The sequence below is a fragment of the Procambarus clarkii genome, chromosome 5 (assembly GCF_040958095.1).
Source record: "Procambarus clarkii isolate CNS0578487 chromosome 5, FALCON_Pclarkii_2.0, whole genome shotgun sequence".
Classification (NCBI taxonomy): domain Eukaryota; kingdom Metazoa; phylum Arthropoda; class Malacostraca; order Decapoda; family Cambaridae; genus Procambarus; species Procambarus clarkii.
The window spans coordinates 26,450,063-26,472,786 of record NC_091154.1 but is presented as its reverse complement, the minus strand read 5'-3'; the positions used below and the strand labels follow the sequence as shown (position 1 = coordinate 26,472,786).

At 51.0% G+C, this 22,724-nt stretch overlaps 1 protein-coding gene across 3 annotated transcripts in view; it reads left to right on the top strand.

Moving 5' to 3' along the window:
* Positions 1 to 22,724, top strand: part of LOC123765885 (guanylate cyclase 32E) — a 350,346-nt gene that overhangs the window by 194,415 nt on the left and 133,207 nt on the right. For all 3 annotated transcript variants that reach the window (XM_069299969.1, XM_069299974.1, XM_069299977.1), the window contains one exon: positions 18,473 to 18,595. In XM_069299969.1, coding sequence (XP_069156070.1) covers positions 18,473 to 18,595 — 123 coding nt within the window. The remainder of the gene's footprint in view (positions 1 to 18,472; positions 18,596 to 22,724) is intronic.

The following is a 22,724-nucleotide window of genomic DNA, read 5'->3' as shown; positions in this document are numbered from 1 at the left end:
AAGGTGGTGCCTGGGGAGGGCCGTGCCTGGGGAGGGCCGTGCCTGGGGAGGGCCGTGCCTGGGGAGGGCCGTGCCTGGGGAGGGCCGTGCCTGGGGAGGGCCGTGCCTGGGGAGGGCCGTGCCTGGGAAGGGCCGTGCCTGGGGAGGGCCGTGCCTGGGGAGGGCCGTGCCTGGGGAGGGCCGTGCCTGGGGAGGGCCGTGCCTGGGGAGGGCCGTGCCTGGGGAGGGCCGTGCCTGGGGAGGGCCGTGCCTGGGGAGGGCCGTGCCTGGGGAGGGCCGTGCCTGGGGAGGGCCGTGCCTGGGGAGGGCCGTGCCTGGGGAGGGCCGTGCCTGGGGAGGGCCGTGCCTGGGGAGGGCCGTGCCTGGGGAGGGCCGTGCCTGGGGAGGGCCGTGCCTGGGGAGGGCCGTGCCTGGGGAGGGCCGTGCCTGGGGAGGGCCGTGCCTGGGGAGGGCCGTGCCTGGGGAGGGCCGTGCCTGGGGAGGGCCGTGCCTGGGGAGGGCCGTGCCTGGGGAGGGCCGTGCCTGGGGAGGGCCGTGCCTGGGGAGGGCCGTGCCTGGGGAGGGCCGTGCCTGGGGAGGGCCGTGCCTGGGGAGGGCCGTGCCTGGGGAGGGCCGTGCCTGGGGAGGGCCGTGCCTGGGGAGGGCCGTGCCTGGGGAGGGCCGTGCCTGGGGAGGGCCGTGCCTGGGGAGGGCCGTGCCTGGGGAGGGCCGTGCCTGGGGAGGGCCGTGCCTGGGGAGGGCCGTGCCTGGGGAGGGCCGTGCCTGGGGAGGGCCGTGCCTGGGGAGGGCCGTGCCTGGGGAGGGCCGTGCCTGGGGAGGGCCGTGCCTGGGGAGGGCCGTGCCTGGGGAGGGCCGTGCCTGGGGAGGGCCGTGCCTGGGGAGGGCCGTGCCTGGGGAGGGCCGTGCCTGGGGAGGGCCGTGCCTGGGGAGGGCCGTGCCTGGGGAGGGCCGTGCCTGGGGAGGGCCGTGCCTGGGGAGGGCCGTGCCTGGGGAGGGCCGTGCCTGGGGAGGGCCGTGCCTGGGGAGGGCCGTGCCTGGGGAGGGCCGTGCCTGGGGAGGGCCGTGCCTGGGGAGGGCCGTGCCTGGGGAGGGCCGTGCCTGGGGAGGGCCGTGCCTGGGGAGGGCCGTGCCTGGGGAGGGCCGTGCCTGGGGAGGGCCGTGCCTGGGGAGGGCCGTGCCTGGGGAGGGCCGTGCCTGGGGAGGGCCGTGCCTGGGGAGGGCCGTGCCTGGGGAGGGCCGTGCCTGGGGAGGGCCGTGCCTGGGGAGGGCCGTGCCTGGGGAGGGCCGTGCCTGGGGAGGGCCGTGCCTGGGGAGGGCCGTGCCTGGGGAGGGCCGTGCCTGGGGAGGGCCGTGCCTGGGGAGGGCCGTGCCTGGGGAGGGCCGTGCCTGGGGAGGGCCGTGCCTGGGGAGGGCCGTGCCTGGGGAGGGCCGTGCCTGGGGAGGGCCGTGCCTGGGGAGGGCCGTGCCTGGGGAGGGCCGTGCCTGGGGAGGGCCGTGCCTGGGGAGGGCCGTGCCTGGGGAGGGCCGTGCCTGGGGAGGGCCGTGCCTGGGGAGGGCCGTGCCTGGGGAGGGCCGTGCCTGGGGAGGGCCGTGCCTGGGGAGGGCCGTGCCTGGGGAGGGCCGTGCCTGGGGAGGGCCGTGCCTGGGGAGGGCCGTGCCTGGGGAGGGCCGTGCCTGGGGAGGGCCGTGCCTGGGGAGGGCCGTGCCTGGGGAGGGCCGTGCCTGGGGAGGGCCGTGCCTGGGGAGGGCCGTGCCTGGGGAGGGCCGTGCCTGGGGAGGGCCGTGCCTGGGGAGGGCCGTGCCTGGGGAGGGCCGTGCCTGGGGAGGGCCGTGCCTGGGGAGGGCCGTGCCTGGGGAGGGCCGTGCCTGGGGAGGGCCGTGCCTGGGGAGGGCCGTGCCTGGGGAGGGCCGTGCCTGGGGAGGGCCGTGCCTGGGGAGGGCCGTGCCTGGGGAGGGCCGTGCCTGGGGAGGGCCGTGCCTGGGGAGGGCCGTGCCTGGGGAGGGCCGTGCCTGGGGAGGGCCGTGCCTGGGGAGGGCCGTGCCTGGGGAGGGCCGTGCCTGGGGAGGGCCGTGCCTGGGGAGGGCCGTGCCTGGGGAGGGCCGTGCCTGGGGAGGGCCGTGCCTGGGGAGGGCCGTGCCTGGGGAGGGCCGTGCCTGGGGAGGGCCGTGCCTGGGGAGGGCCGTGCCTGGGGAGGGCCGTGCCTGGGGAGGGCCGTGCCTGGGGAGGGCCGTGCCTGGGGAGGGCCGTGCCTGGGGAGGGCCGTGCCTGGGGAGGGCCGTGCCTGGGGAGGGCCGTGCCTGGGGAGGGCCGTGCCTGGGGAGGGCCGTGCCTGGGGAGGGCCGTGCCTGGGGAGGGCCGTGCCTGGGGAGGGCCGTGCCTGGGGAGGGCCGTGCCTGGGGAGGGCCGTGCCTGAGAATTTGAGAGAGTGGTCAATACGTGTGAGATAATACAATCGGAGCCCCAGTTCAAACAGCAGAGTCTGCCACGTTGGTGTTCCCTTTCAACTTGACCCACTTCGCTCTTCCACTACGTCCACAGCTGTTTCATGTAGGGTTGTTGATGTAACGGAAGGAAATGTGGTTGTTTACACTGATACTGTGCACTGGTCCCGCGCTCTGGCGCCACGCCCACACAGCCACGCCCAGATCCCACACCCGTAGAAACACGTCCATATGCCAAACCCGCAGAACCACGCCCACATGCCACACCTGCAGAACCACGCCCACATACAACACCCATACAGGTATGGTAGAGCTGAAAAAGCCAGAAAGTGCTGGAATAGAATAATAAAATTGGGGCCCCATGACACTGTGAAAGGTATCCGGAAAGAACGACATATGGGCGGGGAAGACAGCAGTATATCAAAGGTTTCCAGGTTACACCAGAATAGAATGGGAAGAAAACGACAGTTCAAGTTAATATTCACAAACGCGAAAAATAAGAGAGAAATTTCTATGGAAGAAGAAGATACTTCTGCTGACACAGTGTTAAGAATAAATATTTCTCCGGAGAAGATAACAAGGGCAGAGTGAGCTGCAGCTTCAGCAGAGATACGGAGGTGGCAAGGGAGAGAAAGGAGGGCGGGGGGGGGGGGGGGGGAAGGGGGGGTGAACCCGAGTCTTCCAGTTGCGTCCCTCTAGAGTCTTCCACAACAGCAGCAAAAATCATTAACCTTCACATCTGGCCCATGCAAATGCACACTCTACTCTCCTTTACCCTTCCTTCAAGGCCACTCTGTATCTTCCCCTGTCATCATCATCCCCCAAATCAGACCCAATTCCTTCTTTACTAATTCTGCTCCAAAGTCCTCCAGCCTCCTTCACCATATACTCCCCACACTGTAGTCGCCCACAACAGGGAGGCGGAGGCTGAGTGCTTTAATTTACACCAATATAAATGGAATTATAAAGTGAGTGAACTCAATGTATGGACATACAGGTAAAACCGGGCCGTAATTGCACTCGCAGAAACGAAACTGTCAGGTTATAATGTTGTAAGAAAGGGGGAGAAACAGTATGAGAAGTGTCCCCTGGTGATCAAGGAAAACTGCGCATTGAAAGTGCTGTCTATTCCAGGTTGAGAATGAGAGACTATTATAGCAAGAACAGAGAGGGAGTGTCTAAAATAATAATGAAATTTATATGTGATCCTCGTCAGAAATACAGAAAATCCAAGGAAAAGTATGACAAGAGACAACAGGGCAGTTATAACTATCCTGGAAAGAGTTGCATCGTTTGCAAACAGGAACTGATCTGAACTCATAATCATGGAGGACCTCAACTACGGTAAGATAGACTGGGATAACAGGGAACCTCACTGGTGTCCAGATATTTGGAGAACTAAATTCATGGAATCGACAACAAGAAACTTCCTAAGCCAAAATGTCCATTCATCCACACAATTAGTGGTAATGATGAACCAGCCAGACTTGATCTGTTATTGATGTTGACTTAGTAAGACTTGAGGGGAAATCATCTTCGAATACCCCTTGGGAATAAACAATCACTGTGACCATGTATTTAGTAGTATCTTGTGGAAGAAACGATGCACTGATCAGGAAGAAACGAGTATGTTTTGGAATATGTGTAGAAATCTTGAGTCTTTATCTAATTAAATACAATAATTAAGTTGGAGTAAGTACAGAGGTCTTCCATCAGACTAGTCCCAGAGCTGAGGGACACGAGTTACGAAGAAAGACTAAAGGAGTTATAAGAGTCACGTCACTGGAACATGATCACCACATAAAAAATACTCAAAGAAATCGATAGTGCAAACAAAGGCAGATTAATTAGCATAGACAACACAAAAGAGAGAACACAGAAGTAAACTGAGTATCCAAATGAACTACAGAGACATTTTTTTTCAGAGTCTGGATGATGAACTAACAAAATGAGTTACGTGATCAAACGAAATGATCTAAGTGACAAATGAAATGAGTTAAGTGAACAAACAAAACAAACTTCGTGAACAAACAAAACAAACTTCGTGAACAAACAAAATAAACTAAGTGAACAAACAAAATAAACTAAGTGAACAAACAAAACAAACTACGTGAACAAACAAAATAAACTAAGTGAACAAACAAAACAAACTTCGTGAACAAACAAAATAAACTAAGTGAACAAACAAAATAAACTAAGTGAACAAACAAAACAAACTACGTGAACAAACAAAATAAACTAAGTGAACAAACAAAACAAACTTCGTGAACAAACAAAATAAACTAAGTGAACAAACAAAATAAACTAAGTGAACAAACAAAACAAACTACGTGAACAAACAAAATGAGCTAAGTGGACAAATTAAATGAACTAAGTGAACAAATTAAATGAGATAAGTGAAGTGGTGGAGGTAAATTACATTTACCGCTTTAAATGTAAATATGACAGAGCAATAGGCTCAGAAATCTATTCATCATTCCATTACGGGTTGAGAGGCGGGACCCAAGAGACGGAACTCATTCACTGCAAGTACAAATAGGTGAGTGTTCGTAGATTCCACATCCCGTATACTACGGCCACATATTCTCCCAATATTCCACGCCCAATCATACCTCGTATACCTCGAGGTATGCGAGGTATGATAACCAACATACCTCGAATAAATACCCCGTCCTTATACAACACCCACGTACATGCCAACATACCCCGTCCTTATACAACACCCACGTACATGCCCACATACCCCGTCCTTATACAACACCCAAGTACATGCCCACATACCCCGTCCTTATACAACACCCACGTACATGCCCATATATCACGCCCTTATACAACACCCACGTACATGCCCATATATCACGCCCTTATACAACACCCACGTACATGCCCATATATCACGCCCTTATACAACACCCACGTACATGCCCATATATCACGCCCTTATACAACACCCACGTACATGCCCATATATCACGCCCTTATACAACACCCACGTACATGCCCATATATCACGCCCTTATACAACACCCACGTACATGCCCATATATCACGCCCTTATACAACACCCACGTACATGCCCATATATCACGCCCTTATAGAACACCCACGTACATGCCCATATATCACGCCCTTATACAACACCTACGTACATGCCCATATATCACGCCCTTATACAACACCCACGTACATGCCCATGTATCACGCCCTTATGCAACACCCACGTACATGCCCATATATCACGCCCTTATACAACACCCACGTACATGCCCATATATCACGCCCTTATACAACACCCACGTACATGCCCATATATCACGCCCTTATACAACACCCACGTACACCTCCTTATACAACACAAACGTACACGCCCACCATATACCATCGAGCTGAAACTTGTACGAACACATAATATATTCCCAGGATGGTTTTGCCTCATCATAGACCTTCACTGACCTCCCAGGTAAGGCCAGCCTGGTCCTTGACAATTTTTGGCCGCCGAAGAAGGTCTAGCATGGTCCTGGACTGTCATTGGTCTCCCAGATAAATCCAGCCAGGTCTTGGACGGCCATTGGTCTCCCAGAGAGGTCCAGCCAGGTCCTGGACTGTCATTGGTCTCCCAGATAAATCCAGCCAGGTCCTGGACGGCCATTGGTCTCCCAGAGAGGTCCAGCCAGGTCCTGGACGGTCATTGGTTTCCCAGGAAAGAGCTCAAGTCATGATTTTCTGCTCTGGAAACCATGGAATATGATTACCGCGTCCCACGGCCGCCCCAGCCTCAGGCGGATCCCAATATTCCTGGAGAGAGAGGAACTGGATGGACGGACGGCGGATGGGGGGAGGGGAGGAAGGAGTCGGGTGAGAGGGGAGCAACGAGGAAGAGGAGAGGAGATGGGGGGAAGACAGAGGGGAGGATGGGGAGGAGACAGAGGGAAGGATGGGGAGGAGACAGAGGGAAGGATGGGGAGGAGACAGAGGGAAGGATGGGGAGGAGACAGAGGGAAGGATGGGGAGGAGACAGAGGGAAGGATGGGGAGGAGACAGAGGGAAGGATGGGGAGGAGACAGAGGGAAGGATGGGGGGTAACTTGGCAGGAAGAAAGTTCCAATTGGTCAGGGAACACTCGGTAAAGGGTGTTGTTTGTTGGCTTGTTTGGTAGTTTGAGGTTGTTTCCTTCCCCTTTTTCCTCTTCTGCAATTTTGAACGTATTTTTTTTTTTTTAACTTTCTCGAAATTTTGACATTATAAATAAACAATTTACCACCACTTTTCCTATCATCTAATGCTTCTCTTCACCCAGCAGTAAATAGGTACTCGGGAGCTAGCTTGCTGTGGGGTTGCAGTTTTGTTGCAACCTCGGAGACACCTTTAAATAAGCCTAACGTATACATATACACACATGCTGGCTGTCCCAAACAAAATTAAGCAAATAATATATATATGATACAGCAAAAGTTGTGTGTTTGTGTGTGTCTCGAAGCGTCCATACAATGTCGAATGAAATTTAGTCATGATCTTCACTATTTGTTTATGTTGTCATTGTTTTTCTTATGTGGTTATTGTTTGCTTCTTATGTAGTCATTGTTTACCATTTACCAGTCATTGCTTATATAACCAAGCTAATATTTGAATTTCAGATATTAGAAAGGATTACAAACCAATTCGAACAGCAACAGACCTCTAGCTGCAATGCACGCTTGTGTGTGTACAGTCATTGTGGCGTGCACTCCGAGGCGGAGATCTGAGGGGGTGAGAACTAAACAATTCAGTCTGTACACCGAAACTATTGCACTAAATTATATAATTTGCAAAGTTGTTCCATGTGTTCGAATCGATTCAAGATAACGTGTTTCAGCGTCTTGCTTAATGGCTTGACGGAACACCACCGCAGATCACTTTGGGCCCCATATAATAGACGAAACTACTTAACTAACAACGTTGTTGACTGAAAACGGTTGTTTTCAGTCAACAACACCTTACTAATGATCACAAACAATCACCTTACTAATGAAGACAACCGTTTTCAGTCAACAAGGTGATTGTTTCGAGCGATGGTTGAGGATGGAAATCTCTCTGATTAGAACACGAAACAACGGATATATAAATTGGAGAAGTTCAGAATCAGAAGGGAATGACCCGGGTCGATATTACGGGCTCACCATAGCCTGTGTTACTTGGAACTTTTTGTTCCAGGTAGCAAATCTTTAACAACAACAACAACAACTCTGGTCGATACAGGGAGGTGATTTATGCAACCAATTATTGGGTAACATGATAGACGCAGGATCGTATGACCTGTTCTCGTAAATAAAGTTTTTTTTTTTGTTGGTATAAATAGGCGCTGCCAATAGCCTATTAGACTATCCTATTAGACTACTATCCCCTACACCTGACTTTCCTCCTCAGCTCTCTCTTGCCTATTTAATTCCTGTCCCTACCTGTCCTCATCACAATCGACTTGAGAATGGTCCAGGACGGACCGAAACGTCGTCGTCTCTTCAATTTCTAGTGTGTGGTCTGGTCATCAGCCTATTAGACCTTCTGCAGTTTCTTATTTAACGTTATGTTTTATAATTAAATCACTTTTTTGGGGTATTGATTGTCAAGTCTATTTTGGTTCGAAATATGTGTATTATTTTTTTTATACTTTTGTCCATTAAAAGTTTTGTAAACGAGTTTTGTAGAATTTATTTTTAAGTCTTATTGTTATTTGTGTTGCTCAACGCTGAAGACTTTTTAATTGCACAGTTTCCTTTCTCAAGTTGGGTGACCGGAGCAGCTTGGGGAGTACCGGTGCTGGACGTGTCTGTGACGTGTTGCGAGTGTGGATGACCTCAGATCGACTCCCAACCACTTGGGCTGGACGGTAGAGCGACGGTCTCGCTTCATGCAGGTCGGCGTTCAATCCCCGACCGTCCAAGTGGTTGGGCACCAATCCTTTCCCCCGTCCCATCCCAAATCCTTATCCTTATCCTTATTCCTTCCCAATGCTATATAGTCGTAATGGCTTGTAACTTTAGCCACAATTCCCCTGATAATTCCCTCCCCCGATAATTCCCTCCCGAAAGATCTCTCGGTGAAACGTAATATTCTATTGGCCTAATATTCTTCACAGCCCCAGTACACTGCTGGCTTAGTTGGCTTCATTAGCCACTATCACTCCCAGGTCTCCTTATTCACTAAATGTCATCAGCTGTGTTGTGCATCCAGTAGCTTGCCTTCTCATTTTCATTTCCAATACGGCATTATTTTACACTTATCTGCATTAAAATTCATATACCAATCGTCGGAGTTTTTAACTGAGGTGTTTAAGGCGGCTTGTAATCTCTGTCGGTCGACTGAATTGGTGTTCAAACTTGGCTTCCTAATTTAGTGTCAGGCAAATTTGTATATAGTACAGCATAGGTTATTACTGATGATATTACTATAAAAGAAGAACTGAACTGGTCCCAAGACCAGTTCTGTTCTTCATTTTTATAAATAAAGTCCCCTGAGGCACTCTAGGTCTCTAGTAACGTTTATTCAACCTGTTGCATTTCCATTTACACGCTTCGACCCAGAGAACCAGTTTTCTTACTTGACTTTTCACACACACACACACAGTGTGTGTGTGTGTTCTAGTCAAGGATAAGACTAAACTGGAGAAGGTTCAAAGGTTTGCCACCAGACTAGTACCCGAGCTGAGAGGTATGAGCTACGAGGAGAGACTACGGGAGTTAAACCTCACGTCGCTGGAAAACAGAAGAGGTAGGGGGGACATGATCACCACATACAAGATTCTCAAAGGAATTGACAGGGTAGATAAAGATATGCTATTTAACACAAGGGGCACACGCACTAGGGGACACAGGTGGAAATCGAGTGCCCAAATGAGCCACAAAGATATTAGAAAGAACTTTTTTTAGTGTCAGAGTGGTTGACAAATGGAATGCATTATGCAGTGATGTGGTGGAGGCTGACTCCATACACAGTTTCAAGTGTAGATATGATAGAGCCCAGTAGGCTCAGGAACCTGTACACCTGTTGATTGACAGTTGAGAGGCGGGACCAAAGAGCCAGAGCTCAACCCCTGCAAGCACAAATAGGTGAGTACAAATAAGTACACACACACACACACACACACACACACACACACACACACACACACACACACACACACACACACACACACACACACACAACAAACACATCGTTAAACTTTTTCATTCCTTCTTTTCTTATGAAATCATTGAATGTTCTTCTCTGCGACACTTGGCAACCGAAAGAAGATGTTTTAAAAATACTTAAGCTTCTGTGTTGCATAGCAATCTCACCGTTCACCGACTCGGGAATGGCCTGCTTGCATGAGAACTGCAATTGTCCTCGGTAAGGCTTCTCTGATCTCCCCGAAGCCTTGTTGATTGCATTTGGTGCCTATGGAAACCCCTGGAAGCCTTCACGCGTGGATGTGAATACACAGGTAAATATCAGGCTCTCGCCTCAGATGAGTGAGCATCTGAGGCCCCACGATTCCCGACCCTCTTGTTCAGTGATGTAACTGTGTCTGATGCTGTGTCGAAACGCCTTTTGAAGCTGTGAATAGAATGGGTCTGATTGGGCCTCGTCTACCTCACTCCAATTGGTTACTACTCGTTCTCTAAAGGAATCCGATCTTATGTCCTCGTTCATCTTGGCTTTCAGTTCGTATGTGTTGTGTCATCTTTGTATCCACCAGCTTGTGCCTGCGGGAAGAGTGGTCCACCTGGCAAATGTTGCTTCTCTAGTTGTCAGTCTACTAATTGAATGATTACTGACCTGCATATCGACCTGGATTCTCCTATTACCACCTTCTCTCTCCTTCACCACCTTCCCTCACCTTCTCCACCTTCCCTCACCTTCACCACCTTCCCCCTCTCCTTCACCACCTTCCCTCTCTCCTTCACCACCTTCCCTCACCTTCACCACCTTCCCTCTCCTTCACCACCTTCCCTCTCTCCTTCACCACCTTCCCTCTCCTTCACCACCTTCCCTCTCTCCTTCACCACCTTCCCTTACCTGCATTATCTTCCCTCACCTTCACCACCTTCCCTCACCTTCACCACCTTCCCTCTCCTTCACCACCTTCCCTCTCTCCTTCACCACCTTCCCTCTCTCCTTCACCACCTTCCCCCTCTCCTTCACCACCTTCCCTCTCCTTCACCACCTTCCCTCTCTCCTTCACCACCTTCCCTCTCTCCTTCACCACCTTCCCCCTCTCCTTCACCACCTTCCCTCTCCTTCACCACCTTCCCTCTCTCCTTCACCACCTTCCCTCACCTTCACCACCTTCCCTCTCCTTCACCACCTTCCCTCTCTCCTTCACCACCTTCCCTCTCCTTCACCACCTTCCCTCTCTCCTTCACCACCTTCCCTTACCTTCATTACCTTCCCTCTCCTTCACCACCTTCCCTCACCTTCACCACCTTCCCTCTCACCTTCACCACCTTCCCTCTCTCCTTCACCACCTTCCCTCACCTTCACCACCTTCCCTCTCCTTCACCACCTTCCCTCACCTTCTCCACCTTCACTCACCTTCACCACCTTCCCTCACCTTCACCACCTTCCCTCTCCTTCTCCACCTTCCCTCACCTTCACCACCTTCCCTCTCCTTCACCACCTTCCCTCTCCTTCACCACCTTCCCTCTCCTTCACCACCTTCCCTCTCTCCTTCACCACCTTCCCCCTCTCCTTCACCACCTTCCCTCTCCTTCACCACCTTCCCTCTCCTTCACCACCTTCCCTCTCTCCTTCACCACCTTCCCTCTCTCCTTCACCACCTTCCCTCTCCTTCACCACCTTCCCTCTCATTCACCACCTTCCCTCTCCTTCACCACCTTCCCTCTCTCCTTCACCACCTTCCCTCTCTCCTTCACCACCTTCCCCCTCTCCTTCACCACCTTCCCTCTCCTTCACCACCTTCCCTCTCCTTCACCACCTTCCCTCTCTCCTTCACCACCTTCCCTCTCTCCTTCACCACCTTCCCTCTCCTTCACCACCTTCCCTCTCATTCACCACCTTCCCTCTCATTCACCACCTTCCCTCTCTCCTTCACCACCTTCCCTCTAACCTTCACCACCTTCCCTCTCTCCTTCACCACCTTCCCTCTCTCCTTCACCACCTTCCCTCTCTCCTTCACCACCTTCCCTCTCTCCTTCACCACCTTCCCTCTCTCCTTCACCACCTTCCCTCTCCTTCACCACCTTCCCTCTCTCCTTCACCACCTTCCCTCTCCTTCACCACCTTCCCTCTCTCCTTCACCACCTTCCCTCTCTCCTTCACCACCTTCCCTCTCTCCTTCACCACCTTCCCTCTCTCCTTCACCACCTTCCCTCTCATTCACCACCTTCCCTCTCTCCTTCACCACCTTCCCTCTCCTTCCCCACCTTCCCTCTCTCCTTCCCCACCTTCCCTCTCCTTCACCACCTTCCCTCTCTCCTTCACCACCTTCCCTCTCTCCTTCACCACCTTCCCTGTCTCCTTCAGCACCTTCCCTCTCTCCTTCACCACCTTCCCTCTCTCCTTCACCACCTTCCCTCTCTCCTTCACCACCTTCCCTCTCTTCTTCACCACCTTCCCTCTCTCCTTCACCACCTTCCCTCTCTCCTTCACCACCTTCCCTCTCTCCTTCACCACCTTCCCTCTCTCCTTCACCACCTTCCCTCTCTTCTTCACCACCTTCCCTCACCTTCACCACCTTCCCCCTCACCTTCACCACCTTCCCTCTCTCCTTCACCACCTTCCCTCTCTCCTTCACCACCTTCCCTCTCTCCTTCACCACCTTCCCTCTCTCCTTCACCACCTTCCCTCTCTCCTTCACCACCTTCCCTCTCCTTCAACACCTTCCCTCTCTCCTTCACCACCTTCCCTCTCTCCTTCACCACCTTCCCTCTCTCCTTCACCACCTTCCCTCTCTCCTTCACCACCTTCCCTCTCCTTCACCACCTTCCCTCTCCTTCACCACCTTCCCTCACCTTCACCACCTTCCCCCTCACCTTCACCACCTTCCCTCTCTCCTTCACCACCTTCCCTCTCCTTCACCACCTTCCCTCTCTCCTTCACCACCTTCCCTCACCTTCACCACCTTCCCTCACCTTCACCACCTTCCCTCTCTCCTTCACCACCTTCCCTCTCTCCTTCACCACCTTCCCTCACCTTCACCACCTTCCCTCTCCTTCACCACCTTCCCTCTCCTTCACCACCTTCCCTCTCCTTCACCACCTTCCCTCTCCTTCACCACCTTCCCTCTCTCCTTCACCACCTTCCCTCTCTCCTTCACCACCTTCCCTCTCTCCTTCACCACCTTCCCCCTCTCCTTCACCACCTTCCCTCTCTCCTTCACCACCTTCCCTCTCTCCTTCACCACCTTCCCCCTCTCCTTCACCACCTTCCCTCACCTTCACCACCTTCCCTCTCCTTCACCACCTTCCCTCTCCTTCACCACCTTCCCTCTCCTTCACCACCTTCCCTCTCTCCTTCACCACCTTCCCTCTCTCCTTCACCACCTTCCCTCTCTCCTTCACCACCTTCCCCCTCTCCTTCACCACCTTCCCTCTCTCCTTCACCACCTTCCCTCTCTCCTTCACCACCTTCCCCCTCTCCTTCACCACCTTCCCTCACCTTCACCACCTTCCCTCTCCTTCACCACCTTCCCTCTCCTTCACCACCTTCCCTCTCCTTCACCACCTTCCCTCTCTCCTTCACCACCTTCCCTCTCTCCTTCACCACCTTCCCTCTCTCCTTCACCACCTTCCCTCTCCTTCACCACCTTCCCTCTCTCCTTCACCACCTTCCCTCTCCTTCACCACCTTCCCTCTCTCCTTCACCACCTTCCCTCTCTCCTTCACCACCTTCCCTCTCTCCTTCACCACCTTCCCTCTCTCCTTCACCACCTTCCCTCTCATTCACCACCTTCCCTCTCTCCTTCACCACCTTCCCTCTCCTTCACCACCTTCCCTCTCTCCTTCACCACCTTCCCTCTCCTTCACCACCTTCCCTCTCTCCTTCACCACCTTCCCTCTCTCCTTCACCACCTTCCCTGTCTCCTTCAGCACCTTCCCTCTCTCCTTCACCACCTTCCCTCTCTCCTTCACCACCTTCCCTCTCTCCTTCACCACCTTCCCTCTCTTCTTCACCACCTTCCCTCTCTCCTTCACCACCTTCCCTCTCTCCTTCACCACCTTCCCTCTCTCCTTCACCACCTTCCCTCTCTCCTTCACCACCTTCCCTCTCTTCTTCACCACCTTCCCTCACCTTCACCACCTTCCCCCTCACCTTCACCACCTTCCCTCTCTCCTTCACCACCTTCCCTCTCTCCTTCACCACCTTCCCTCTCTCCTTCACCACCTTCCCTCTCTCCTTCACCACCTTCCCTCTCTCCTTCACCACCTTCCCTCTCCTTCAACACCTTCCCTCTCTCCTTCACCACCTTCCCTCTCTCCTTCACCACCTTCCCTCTCTCCTTCACCACCTTCCCTCTCTCCTTCACCACCTTCCCTCTCCTTCACCACCTTCCCTCTCCTTCACCACCTTCCCTCACCTTCACCACCTTCCCCCTCACCTTCACCACCTTCCCTCTCTCCTTCACCACCTTCCCTCTCCTTCACCACCTTCCCTCTCTCCTTCACCACCTTCCCTCACCTTCACCACCTTCCCTCACCTTCACCACCTTCCCTCTCTCCTTCACCACCTTCCCTCTCTCCTTCACCACCTTCCCTCACCTTCACCACCTTCCCTCTCCTTCACCACCTTCCCTCTCCTTCACCACCTTCCCTCTCCTTCACCACCTTCCCTCTCCTTCACCACCTTCCCTCTCTCCTTCACCACCTTCCCTCTCTCCTTCACCACCTTCCCTCTCTCCTTCACCACCTTCCCCCTCTCCTTCACCACCTTCCCTCTCTCCTTCACCACCTTCCCTCTCTCCTTCACCACCTTCCCCCTCTCCTTCACCACCTTCCCTCACCTTCACCACCTTCCCTCTCCTTCACCACCTTCCCTCTCCTTCACCACCTTCCCTCTCCTTCACCACCTTCCCTCTCTCCTTCACCACCTTCCCTCTCTCCTTCACCACCTTCCCTCTCTCCTTCACCACCTTCCCCCTCTCCTTCACCACCTTCCCTCTCTCCTTCACCACCTTCCCTCTCTCCTTCACCACCTTCCCCCTCTCCTTCACCACCTTCCCTCACCTTCACCACCTTCCCTCTCCTTCACCACCTTCCCTCTCCTTCACCACCTTCCCTCTCCTTCACCACCTTCCCTCTCTCCTTCACCACCTTCCCTCTCTCCTTCACCACCTTCCCTCTCTCCTTCACCACCTTCCCCCTCTCCTTCACCACCTTCCCTCACCTTCACCACCTTCCCTCTCCTTCACCACCTTCCCTCTCCTTCACCACCTTCCCTCTCCTTCACCACCTTCCCTCTCTCCTTCACCACCTTCCCTCTCCTTCACCACCTTCCCCCTCACCTTCACCACCTTCCCTCTCTCCTTCACCACCTTCCCTCTCCTTCACCACGAAGATACTTATGTAGGTAATTACGAAATAAACGAGAAAACTTCCGACTGACTCTACCGCGAATCCCGGAGTTGGCTTGAGCCGTCAGCTGGAGTTGCTATTACTCCTGTAGAGAGTCAAGAGCTGTCTTCGTGACCGCGCGGAGGGCTCTTGGCCGCACTCTCTCAATCACTTGCCTTAGACTGACAACACGTTACTTTTATGGTGCACGTTCCCATCTCTCTTCTTCCTAATTCCTGTTCACCGTTTCATGACAGCGCCACCACCACCACCACCTTAGATGTGTCACGGCACAGTGCCATAAGTGTTTCGTCAGGTGTGTCACGGCACAGTGCCATCAGTGTTTCGTCAGGTGTGTCACGGCACAGTGCCATCAGTGCTTCGTCAGGTGTGTCACGGCACAGTGCCATCAGTGCCTAAGCTGTGTCAGGGCAAGACTCCAAGATTCTCGCTGCTCGTTGCTCGTCCTTATTCCGGCATTCATCTCCCGCGTGTGACAGCTGGCTCAGATTCCCCTCACATTTTCTTATCTCTTGATGCAAGGAGCGGGCTTATGTCTTCACTGGAGTGAGGCGCACAGCGCTCCTGGAGTTCATCTTCAGTTACTGACGAGGCTCTCCAGTGTGTGAAAGCGTGGTGCTCACCTCGTGTGAGTGCGTGGTGCTCACCTCGTGTGAGAGCGTGGTGCTCACCTCGTGTGAGAGCGTGGTGCTCACCTCGTGTGAGAGCGTGGTGCTCACCTCGTCTGAGAGCGTGGTGCTCACCTCGTCTGAGAGCGTGGTGCTCACCTCGTCTGAGAGCGTGGTGCTCACCTCGTGTGAGAGCGTGGTGCTCACCTCGTGTGAGTGCGTGGTGCTCACCTCGTGTGAGAGCGTGGTGCTCACCTCGTGTGAGAGCGTGGTGCTCACCTCGTGTGAGAGCGTGGTGCTCACCTCGTGTGAGAGCGTGGTGCTCACCTCGTGTGAGAGCGTGGTGCTCACCTCGTGTGAGAGCGTGGTGCTCACCTCGTGTGAGAGCGTGGTGCTCACCTCGTGTGAGAGCGTGGTGCTCACCTCGTGTGAGTGCGTGGTGCTCACCAGCGTGTGAGAGCGTGGTGCTCACCTCGTGTGAGAGCGTGGTGCTCACCTCACAGTGCCTACCTAACACTCACTTAGTGGGGTGAGTTCTTGCTCATCTGGGCTCCGTCTACTTGCCACAACGTCTTTTTTCAGGGGTATGTGTATTCCCTCACATGTCTACGATTCCGTTTGCATTTCCAGATAACATTTCTCTTCTCTTCTGCTACTTTCTTCCAATTTAAAGAAGCTGTTCTAACTGTTCTCCAATTACTCCTTTATTTTGGTCCAGATTTATTTTCCACTGCTTGACACTGGGTGCATGTCAAGGGTGCTGGTGATTCCCAGTGTTGTGGTGGTCGGGTAGTTGGTGGTGGTGGTCGGGTAGTTGGTGGTGGTGGTGGTGGTCGGGTAGTTGGTGGTGGTGGTCGGGTAGTTGGTGGTGGTGGTCGGGTAGTTGGTGGTGGTGTTGGTGGTCGGGTAGTTGGTGGTGGTGGTGGTGGTGGTGGTCGGGTAGTTGGTGGTGGTGGTCGGGTAGTTGGTGGTGGTGGTCGGGTAGTTGGTGGTGGTGGTCGGGTAGTTGGTGGTGGTGGTCGGGTAGTTGGTGTTGGTCGTGTGAACAATCGTGTAGGGTAAGTGTGTGTGAACATTCCCAGTGGTTCACTGGTGGGGCTCGAACTACGGTCTCCAGCAAACACCACTCACGTTGTTATTGTTAAAGATTCGCTACCTGGAACAAAGTTCCAAGTAGCACGGGCTATGGTGAGCCCGTAGCACCACTCACGTAAACAATGACAAAATTATCATTAAACCATTTCGTTATAGAACGAATGGTTCATCCAAGTGCTTTAAATATTATTAACTACCAGCAAAAAAAACCTAACCTCTCCTAGACCTAATTATCCACACAATTCCAAAATAATTTACAATTAATTTATATACGAGAAAAAAAATGGGGGGGGGGGGAGGGTTTCAGCTTGAGTGCGCTTAATCTGATGATAGACTTAGCGCCAAGTTATCACTCGAGTGAGTGCTTCCTTTAACGCAACGTTCCAGGAGGGTGAAGTATAACACTCAAATCTAAAACTATTTCTCGCCTTCAAGATATTTTTACGTCATAAATATCTTAATTTTTTATGTTTAAAATTATAATAATATCTATATATAATATCAGTTGTTCTTGTCAAGTTATTCAGTACGTGTAGCAGGGTTTTATTAGTCATTAGTTTTGTTCCTGTCGTTAATCTCCGCAGCCAGTCAATACGTTTGTCCCGGCGGTGTTATAACTGAGCTCCATGACAAGGACCAGGTCCCCCCGGTGTTATAACTGAGCTCCATGACAAGGACCAGGTCTTCCCGGTGTTATAACTGAGCTCCATGACAAGGACCAGGTCTTCCCGGTGTCATAACTGAGCTCCATGACAAGGACCAGGTCTTCCCGGTGTTATAACTGTGCTCCATGACAAGGACCAGGTCTTCCCGGTGTTATAACGTAGCTCCATGACAAGGACCAGGTCTTCCCGGTGTTATAACTGAGCTCCATGACTAGGACCAGGTCTTCCCGGTGTCATAACTGAGCTCCATGACAAGGACCAGGTCTTCCCGGTGTCATAACTGAGCTCCATGACAAGGACCAGGTCTTCCCGGTGTTATAACTGAGCTCCATGACAAGGGCCAGGTCCCCCCGGTGTTATAACTGAGCTCCATGACAAGGACCAGGTCTTCCCGGTGTTATAACTGAGCTCCATGACAAGGGCCAGGTCTTCCCGGTGTTATAACTGAGCTCCATGACAAGGGCCAGGTCTTCCCGGTGTTATAACTGAGCTCCATGACAAGAACCAGGTCTTCCCGGTGTTATAACTGAGCTCCATGACAAGGGCCAGGTCTTCCCGGTGTTATAACTGAGCTCCATGACAAGGGCCAGGTCTTCCCGGTGTTATAACTGAGCTCCATGACAAGGGCCAGGTCCCCCCGGTGTTATAACTGAGCTCCATGACGAGGACCAGGCCTCCCCGGTGTTATAACTGAGCTCCATGACAAGGACCAGGCCTCCCCGGTGTTATAACTGAGCTCCATGACAAGGACCAGGCCTCCCCGGTGTTATAACTGAGCTCCATGACAAGGACCAGGCCTCCCCGGTGATATAAATGAGCTCCATGACGAGGACCAGGCCTCCCCGGTGATATAAATGAGCTCCATGACAAGGACCAGGCCTCCCCGGTGATATAAATGAGCTCCATGACGAGGACCAGGCCTCCCCGGTGTTATAACTGAGCTCCATGACAAGGGCCAGGTCTTCCGAGTGTTAACATTGAGTTCTATGCAAATAATAGGAGAAAACCGACCTACCACATTTCCCCACTCACATATTATTAGCCGTGACCCACTCACACACACATGTTCACGACTCCGTAACCCGTCCTCAGCTCGTGTCTCTCTCCCTCCCCACAGTTCTGCACACATCCGGAGACGTCAGACAAGAAGAGCTTCCCGACCTTCGCCCGCACCAGACCACCTGACAACCAGATCAGCAAGTCCGTCACTTCTATACTCAAGCGCTTCAACTGGAGGAAGGTACGTTACTGGGCGATGACGAGAGATGGGTGGCGCGGGGGTTGGTGCACCTGGTGTCGGTTGACAGGTGACTGTGGATGGTTTAGAAGGGGTAACATATACATTTTAAGTGAAATTGTCACTTGAGTTGATAATAGGAATGTTGGTCGTGAAATGTGTCTTTAGGGAAAGATGCAATCATATATATATATATTATATTATATATATATATATATATATATATATATATATATATATATATATATATATATATATATATATATATATATATATATTACACACAAGTTTGTATAATAGTGTATACTGGCATCAAATTTTCAATTAGACATAGCTCATTGAATATAACTTCATATTCCGTGTTGATTATTTTCTTGTAAAGGGGCTTCTCTCCCTCTGTCTAGTGCTCTTGCATCTCGGTTTAACTGGAAAAGGATTACTGCAAATGTCATATTTGTTCAAGGTTGACATAAATAATAACAATTAAGTGTAGAATGTATTAAACATATTATAATTTACATAACGTTTCGAACCTACATGGTTCAGCCTCAAGTGAGGAGACAGTAGGGAACAGAGGATGTATTCCACTGGGAGGTCAGGTACATGCAGTTAGGTGAAAGAACAAAGTGAAAGTAAGGAGTAAAGGTAAGATGCTTGGGTCAAATTAAACACATATAGGTGATTGAAACTCAAGTGACCATAAACACCGAAGGAACACTGAGAATTTAGTGAGAACGAGTAAGGGCAGGTTGTGAAAGAGAAAGTAAGGGGTGGTTGTGAAAGAGAAAGTAAGGGGTGGTTGTGAAAGAGAAAGTAAGGACAGGTTGTGAAAGAGAAAGGGCAGGTTGTGAAAGAGAAAGTAAGGGGTGGTTGTGAAAGAGAAAGTAAGGGGTGGTTGTGAAAGAGAAAGTAAGGGGTGGTTGTGAAAGAGAAAGTAAGGGGTGGTTGTGAAAGAGAAAGTAAGGGGTGGTTGTGAAAGAGAAAGTAAGGACAGGTTGTGAAAGAGAAAGGGCAGGTTGTGAAAGAGAAAGTAAGGGGTGGTTGTGAAAGAGAAAGTAAGGGGTGGTTGTGAAAGAGAAAGTAAGGGGTGGTTGTGAAAGAGAAAGTAAGGGGTGGTTGTGAAAGAGAAAGTAAGGGGTGGTTGTGAAAGAGAAAGTAAGGGGTGGTTGTGAAAGAGAAAGTAAGGGGTGGTTGTGAAAGAGAAAGTAAGGGGTGGTTGTGAAAGAGAAAGTAAGGACAGGTTGTGAAAGAGAAAGTAAGGACAGGTTGTGAAAGAGAAAGTAAGGGGTGGTTGTGAAAGAGAAAGTAAGGGGTGGTTGTGAAAGAGAAAGTAAGGGGTGGTTGTGAAAGAGAAAGTAAGGGGTGGTTGTGAAAGAGAAAGTAAGGACAGGTTGTGAAAGAGAAAGTAAGGACAGGTTGTGAAAGAGAAAGTAAGGGGTGGTTGTGAAAGAGAAAGTAAGGACAGGTTGTGAAAGAGAAAGTAAGGGGTGGTTGTGAAAGAGAAAGTAAGGACAGGTTGTGAAAGAGAAAGTAAGGGGTGGTTGTGAAAGAGAAAGTAAGGACAGGTTGTGAAAGAGAAAGGGCAGGTTGTGAAAGAGAAAGGGTAGGTTGTGAAAGAGAAAGTAAGGGGTGGTTGTGAAAGAGAAAGTAAGGGCAGGTTGTAAAAGAGAAAGTAAGGGCAGGTTGTGAAAGAGAAAGTAAGGGCAGGTTGTGAAAGAGAAAGTAAGGGCAGGTTGTGAAAGAGAAAGTAAGGGCAGGTTGTGAAAGAGAAAGTAAGGGCAGGTTGTGAAAGAGAAAGTAAGGGCAGGTTGTGAAAGAGAAAGTAAGGGCAGGTTGTGAAAGAGAAAGTAAGTACAGGTTGTGAAAGAGAAAGTAAGGGCAGGTTGTGAAAGAGAAAGTAAGGGCAGGTTGTGAAAGAGAAAGTAAGGGCAGGTTGTGAAAGAGAAAGTAAGGGCAGGTTGTGAAAGAGAAAGTAAGTACAGGTTGTGAAAGAGAAAGTAAGGACAGGTTGTGAAAGAGAAAGTAAGTACAGGTTGTGAAAGAGAAAGTAAGTACAGGTTGTGAAAGAGAAAGTAAGGGCAGGTTGTGAAAGAGAAAGTAAGTACAGGTTGTGAAAGAGAAAGTAAGGGCAGGTTGTGAAAGAGAAAGGAAAAAAAAGGGAAAGCTCAGGATATTAAAGAAGCGACACAAAGGGTTATGGAAAACCGCTGGAGACTTGAAAGTGATATATACAAAAATTTTTACACGTATAAATATTTGTTTCATTTGTTTAAGCTAATAAAGTCTATATTTAGGCTTTCAATGCATATTATTTGCTCAGAGTCTCCAACCTGAAACACCTCCCACAAAAAAGGTGAGGATCTTTAAATACGAGGAAATATAAAGAAAATTTTACAATTCAAAGGTTTCAACAGGAGTAAATACCAAGAAACTGGCTTGTTAAACCTCTCAGACTACCATCCCTAGTCATTAAAGAGCGGTGTCGGGAGATGAAACAATGGAGTGATGAACAAGAACACTGTGACAATTGGAATATATAACAGCACTGTAACGCCAGAAATAAAGAACAATGTAATAACTGGAATCAAGAACAATGTAACGACAGAAATCATGAAGAATGCAACAACAGGAATCAAGAACAATTCAAGAACAGGAATCAGTAACAATGCAACAACACTGCAACAACACACACACACACATTATATATATATATATATATATATATATATATATATATATATATATATATATATATATATATATATATATATATATATATATATATATATATAAACAAGAGCAATTCCGAATCAAATAAACCAGAAGAAGCACCTGGAAAATATATGGAGTGAGAATAAGATTGAAGAAGGCGCGAGTGAGTGAGAGAGAGAGAGAGAGGCAGCCCTGAAAACATATGACTCGGCCCACTCCTGTTAATTATGTTCGCCGTTCCTCTCCCTCCCAAGACAAACCGCGGTGAAATCCGTGACATAAATCACGGTGCAGTGGCCCGGGGGGGACTCGGGGCTCGACGCCGGGAGCTCTCATGAGCCCCAGGCTCTAAACCATCGTACTCCTGAGGACCCAATGTTGGGTACACTGGTGAGCCTTAGAGACCTCCAGTGTTGGACGCCTGAGAGCATGTATATGGCCCTATCTCCGGTGAGGCTTGCTAAAGCTTGTAAAAGGCGTAAATATGTATGTTTGTGTACATATACTGCAAGTATATGTATATTTGTAAGCTGCTAAGAATGGCATTTCATCTTACACATAGTACAATTGTGCTATGTGTAAGAGAACTGTAAGAGACACAGAGTATAAACTCTAGAAAATGAGCTTCGACGTAGAGCAGAACGCCAAGATGTTTTTCAGAATAAAAGTGCTTATCTCTAAACAACACGGGTCATGTGATCTATAGAGATGAAACGCTCTAGTTAAGGAAGGTTGATTTTAACATTTATTCACTAAAAAAAACGAAAATGCACGCTTCGTGAGTTATGAGACACGGATAAGATTGGTTGCAACTGTGTTGGAGCAGCTGTTGGTGTGCTCTTGTGGCTGTGTGTGTGTGTGTGTATGTGTGTGTGTGTGTGTGTGTGTGTGTGTGTGTGTGTGTGTGTATGTGTGTGTGTGTGTGTGTGTGTGTGTGTGTGTGTGTGTGTGTGTGTGTGTGTGTGTGTGTGTGTGTGCGTGGGGAGGTGGTATGATCAGCGAGCAGCTTAGAAAAGGAAACTTTCCATTAACGTTTTTCATACCGTTTTGAAATTTTATGAGAATTTCCTGCCCACCTAACCTATCAGACGACCCATAACTTACCGTTGTTGACAAAAAAATCCCAAATTTATTTTCATTTTTTACATTTTCAAATTACGTCCATATTCGGCCATACGGGCAAACGGCCAAAAGCGACGTTCTTTTTAAGAGGATAGGTTGCCCGCTCAACCTCATGTATACAAAATCGCTCATCTGGCACCCTGTGTATGACGTCAGGCAGTCTTTGAGCATTATGTAACTGACATCAGGCTCTTTTGGAGCGTCATCCGAGTAACGTCAGGTATAGTATTTGAGCCTTTTCTCAGAGACGTAATTAAATTAGTCTTTGCCATTCTTTAAACCCAATCTGAGTGGTACC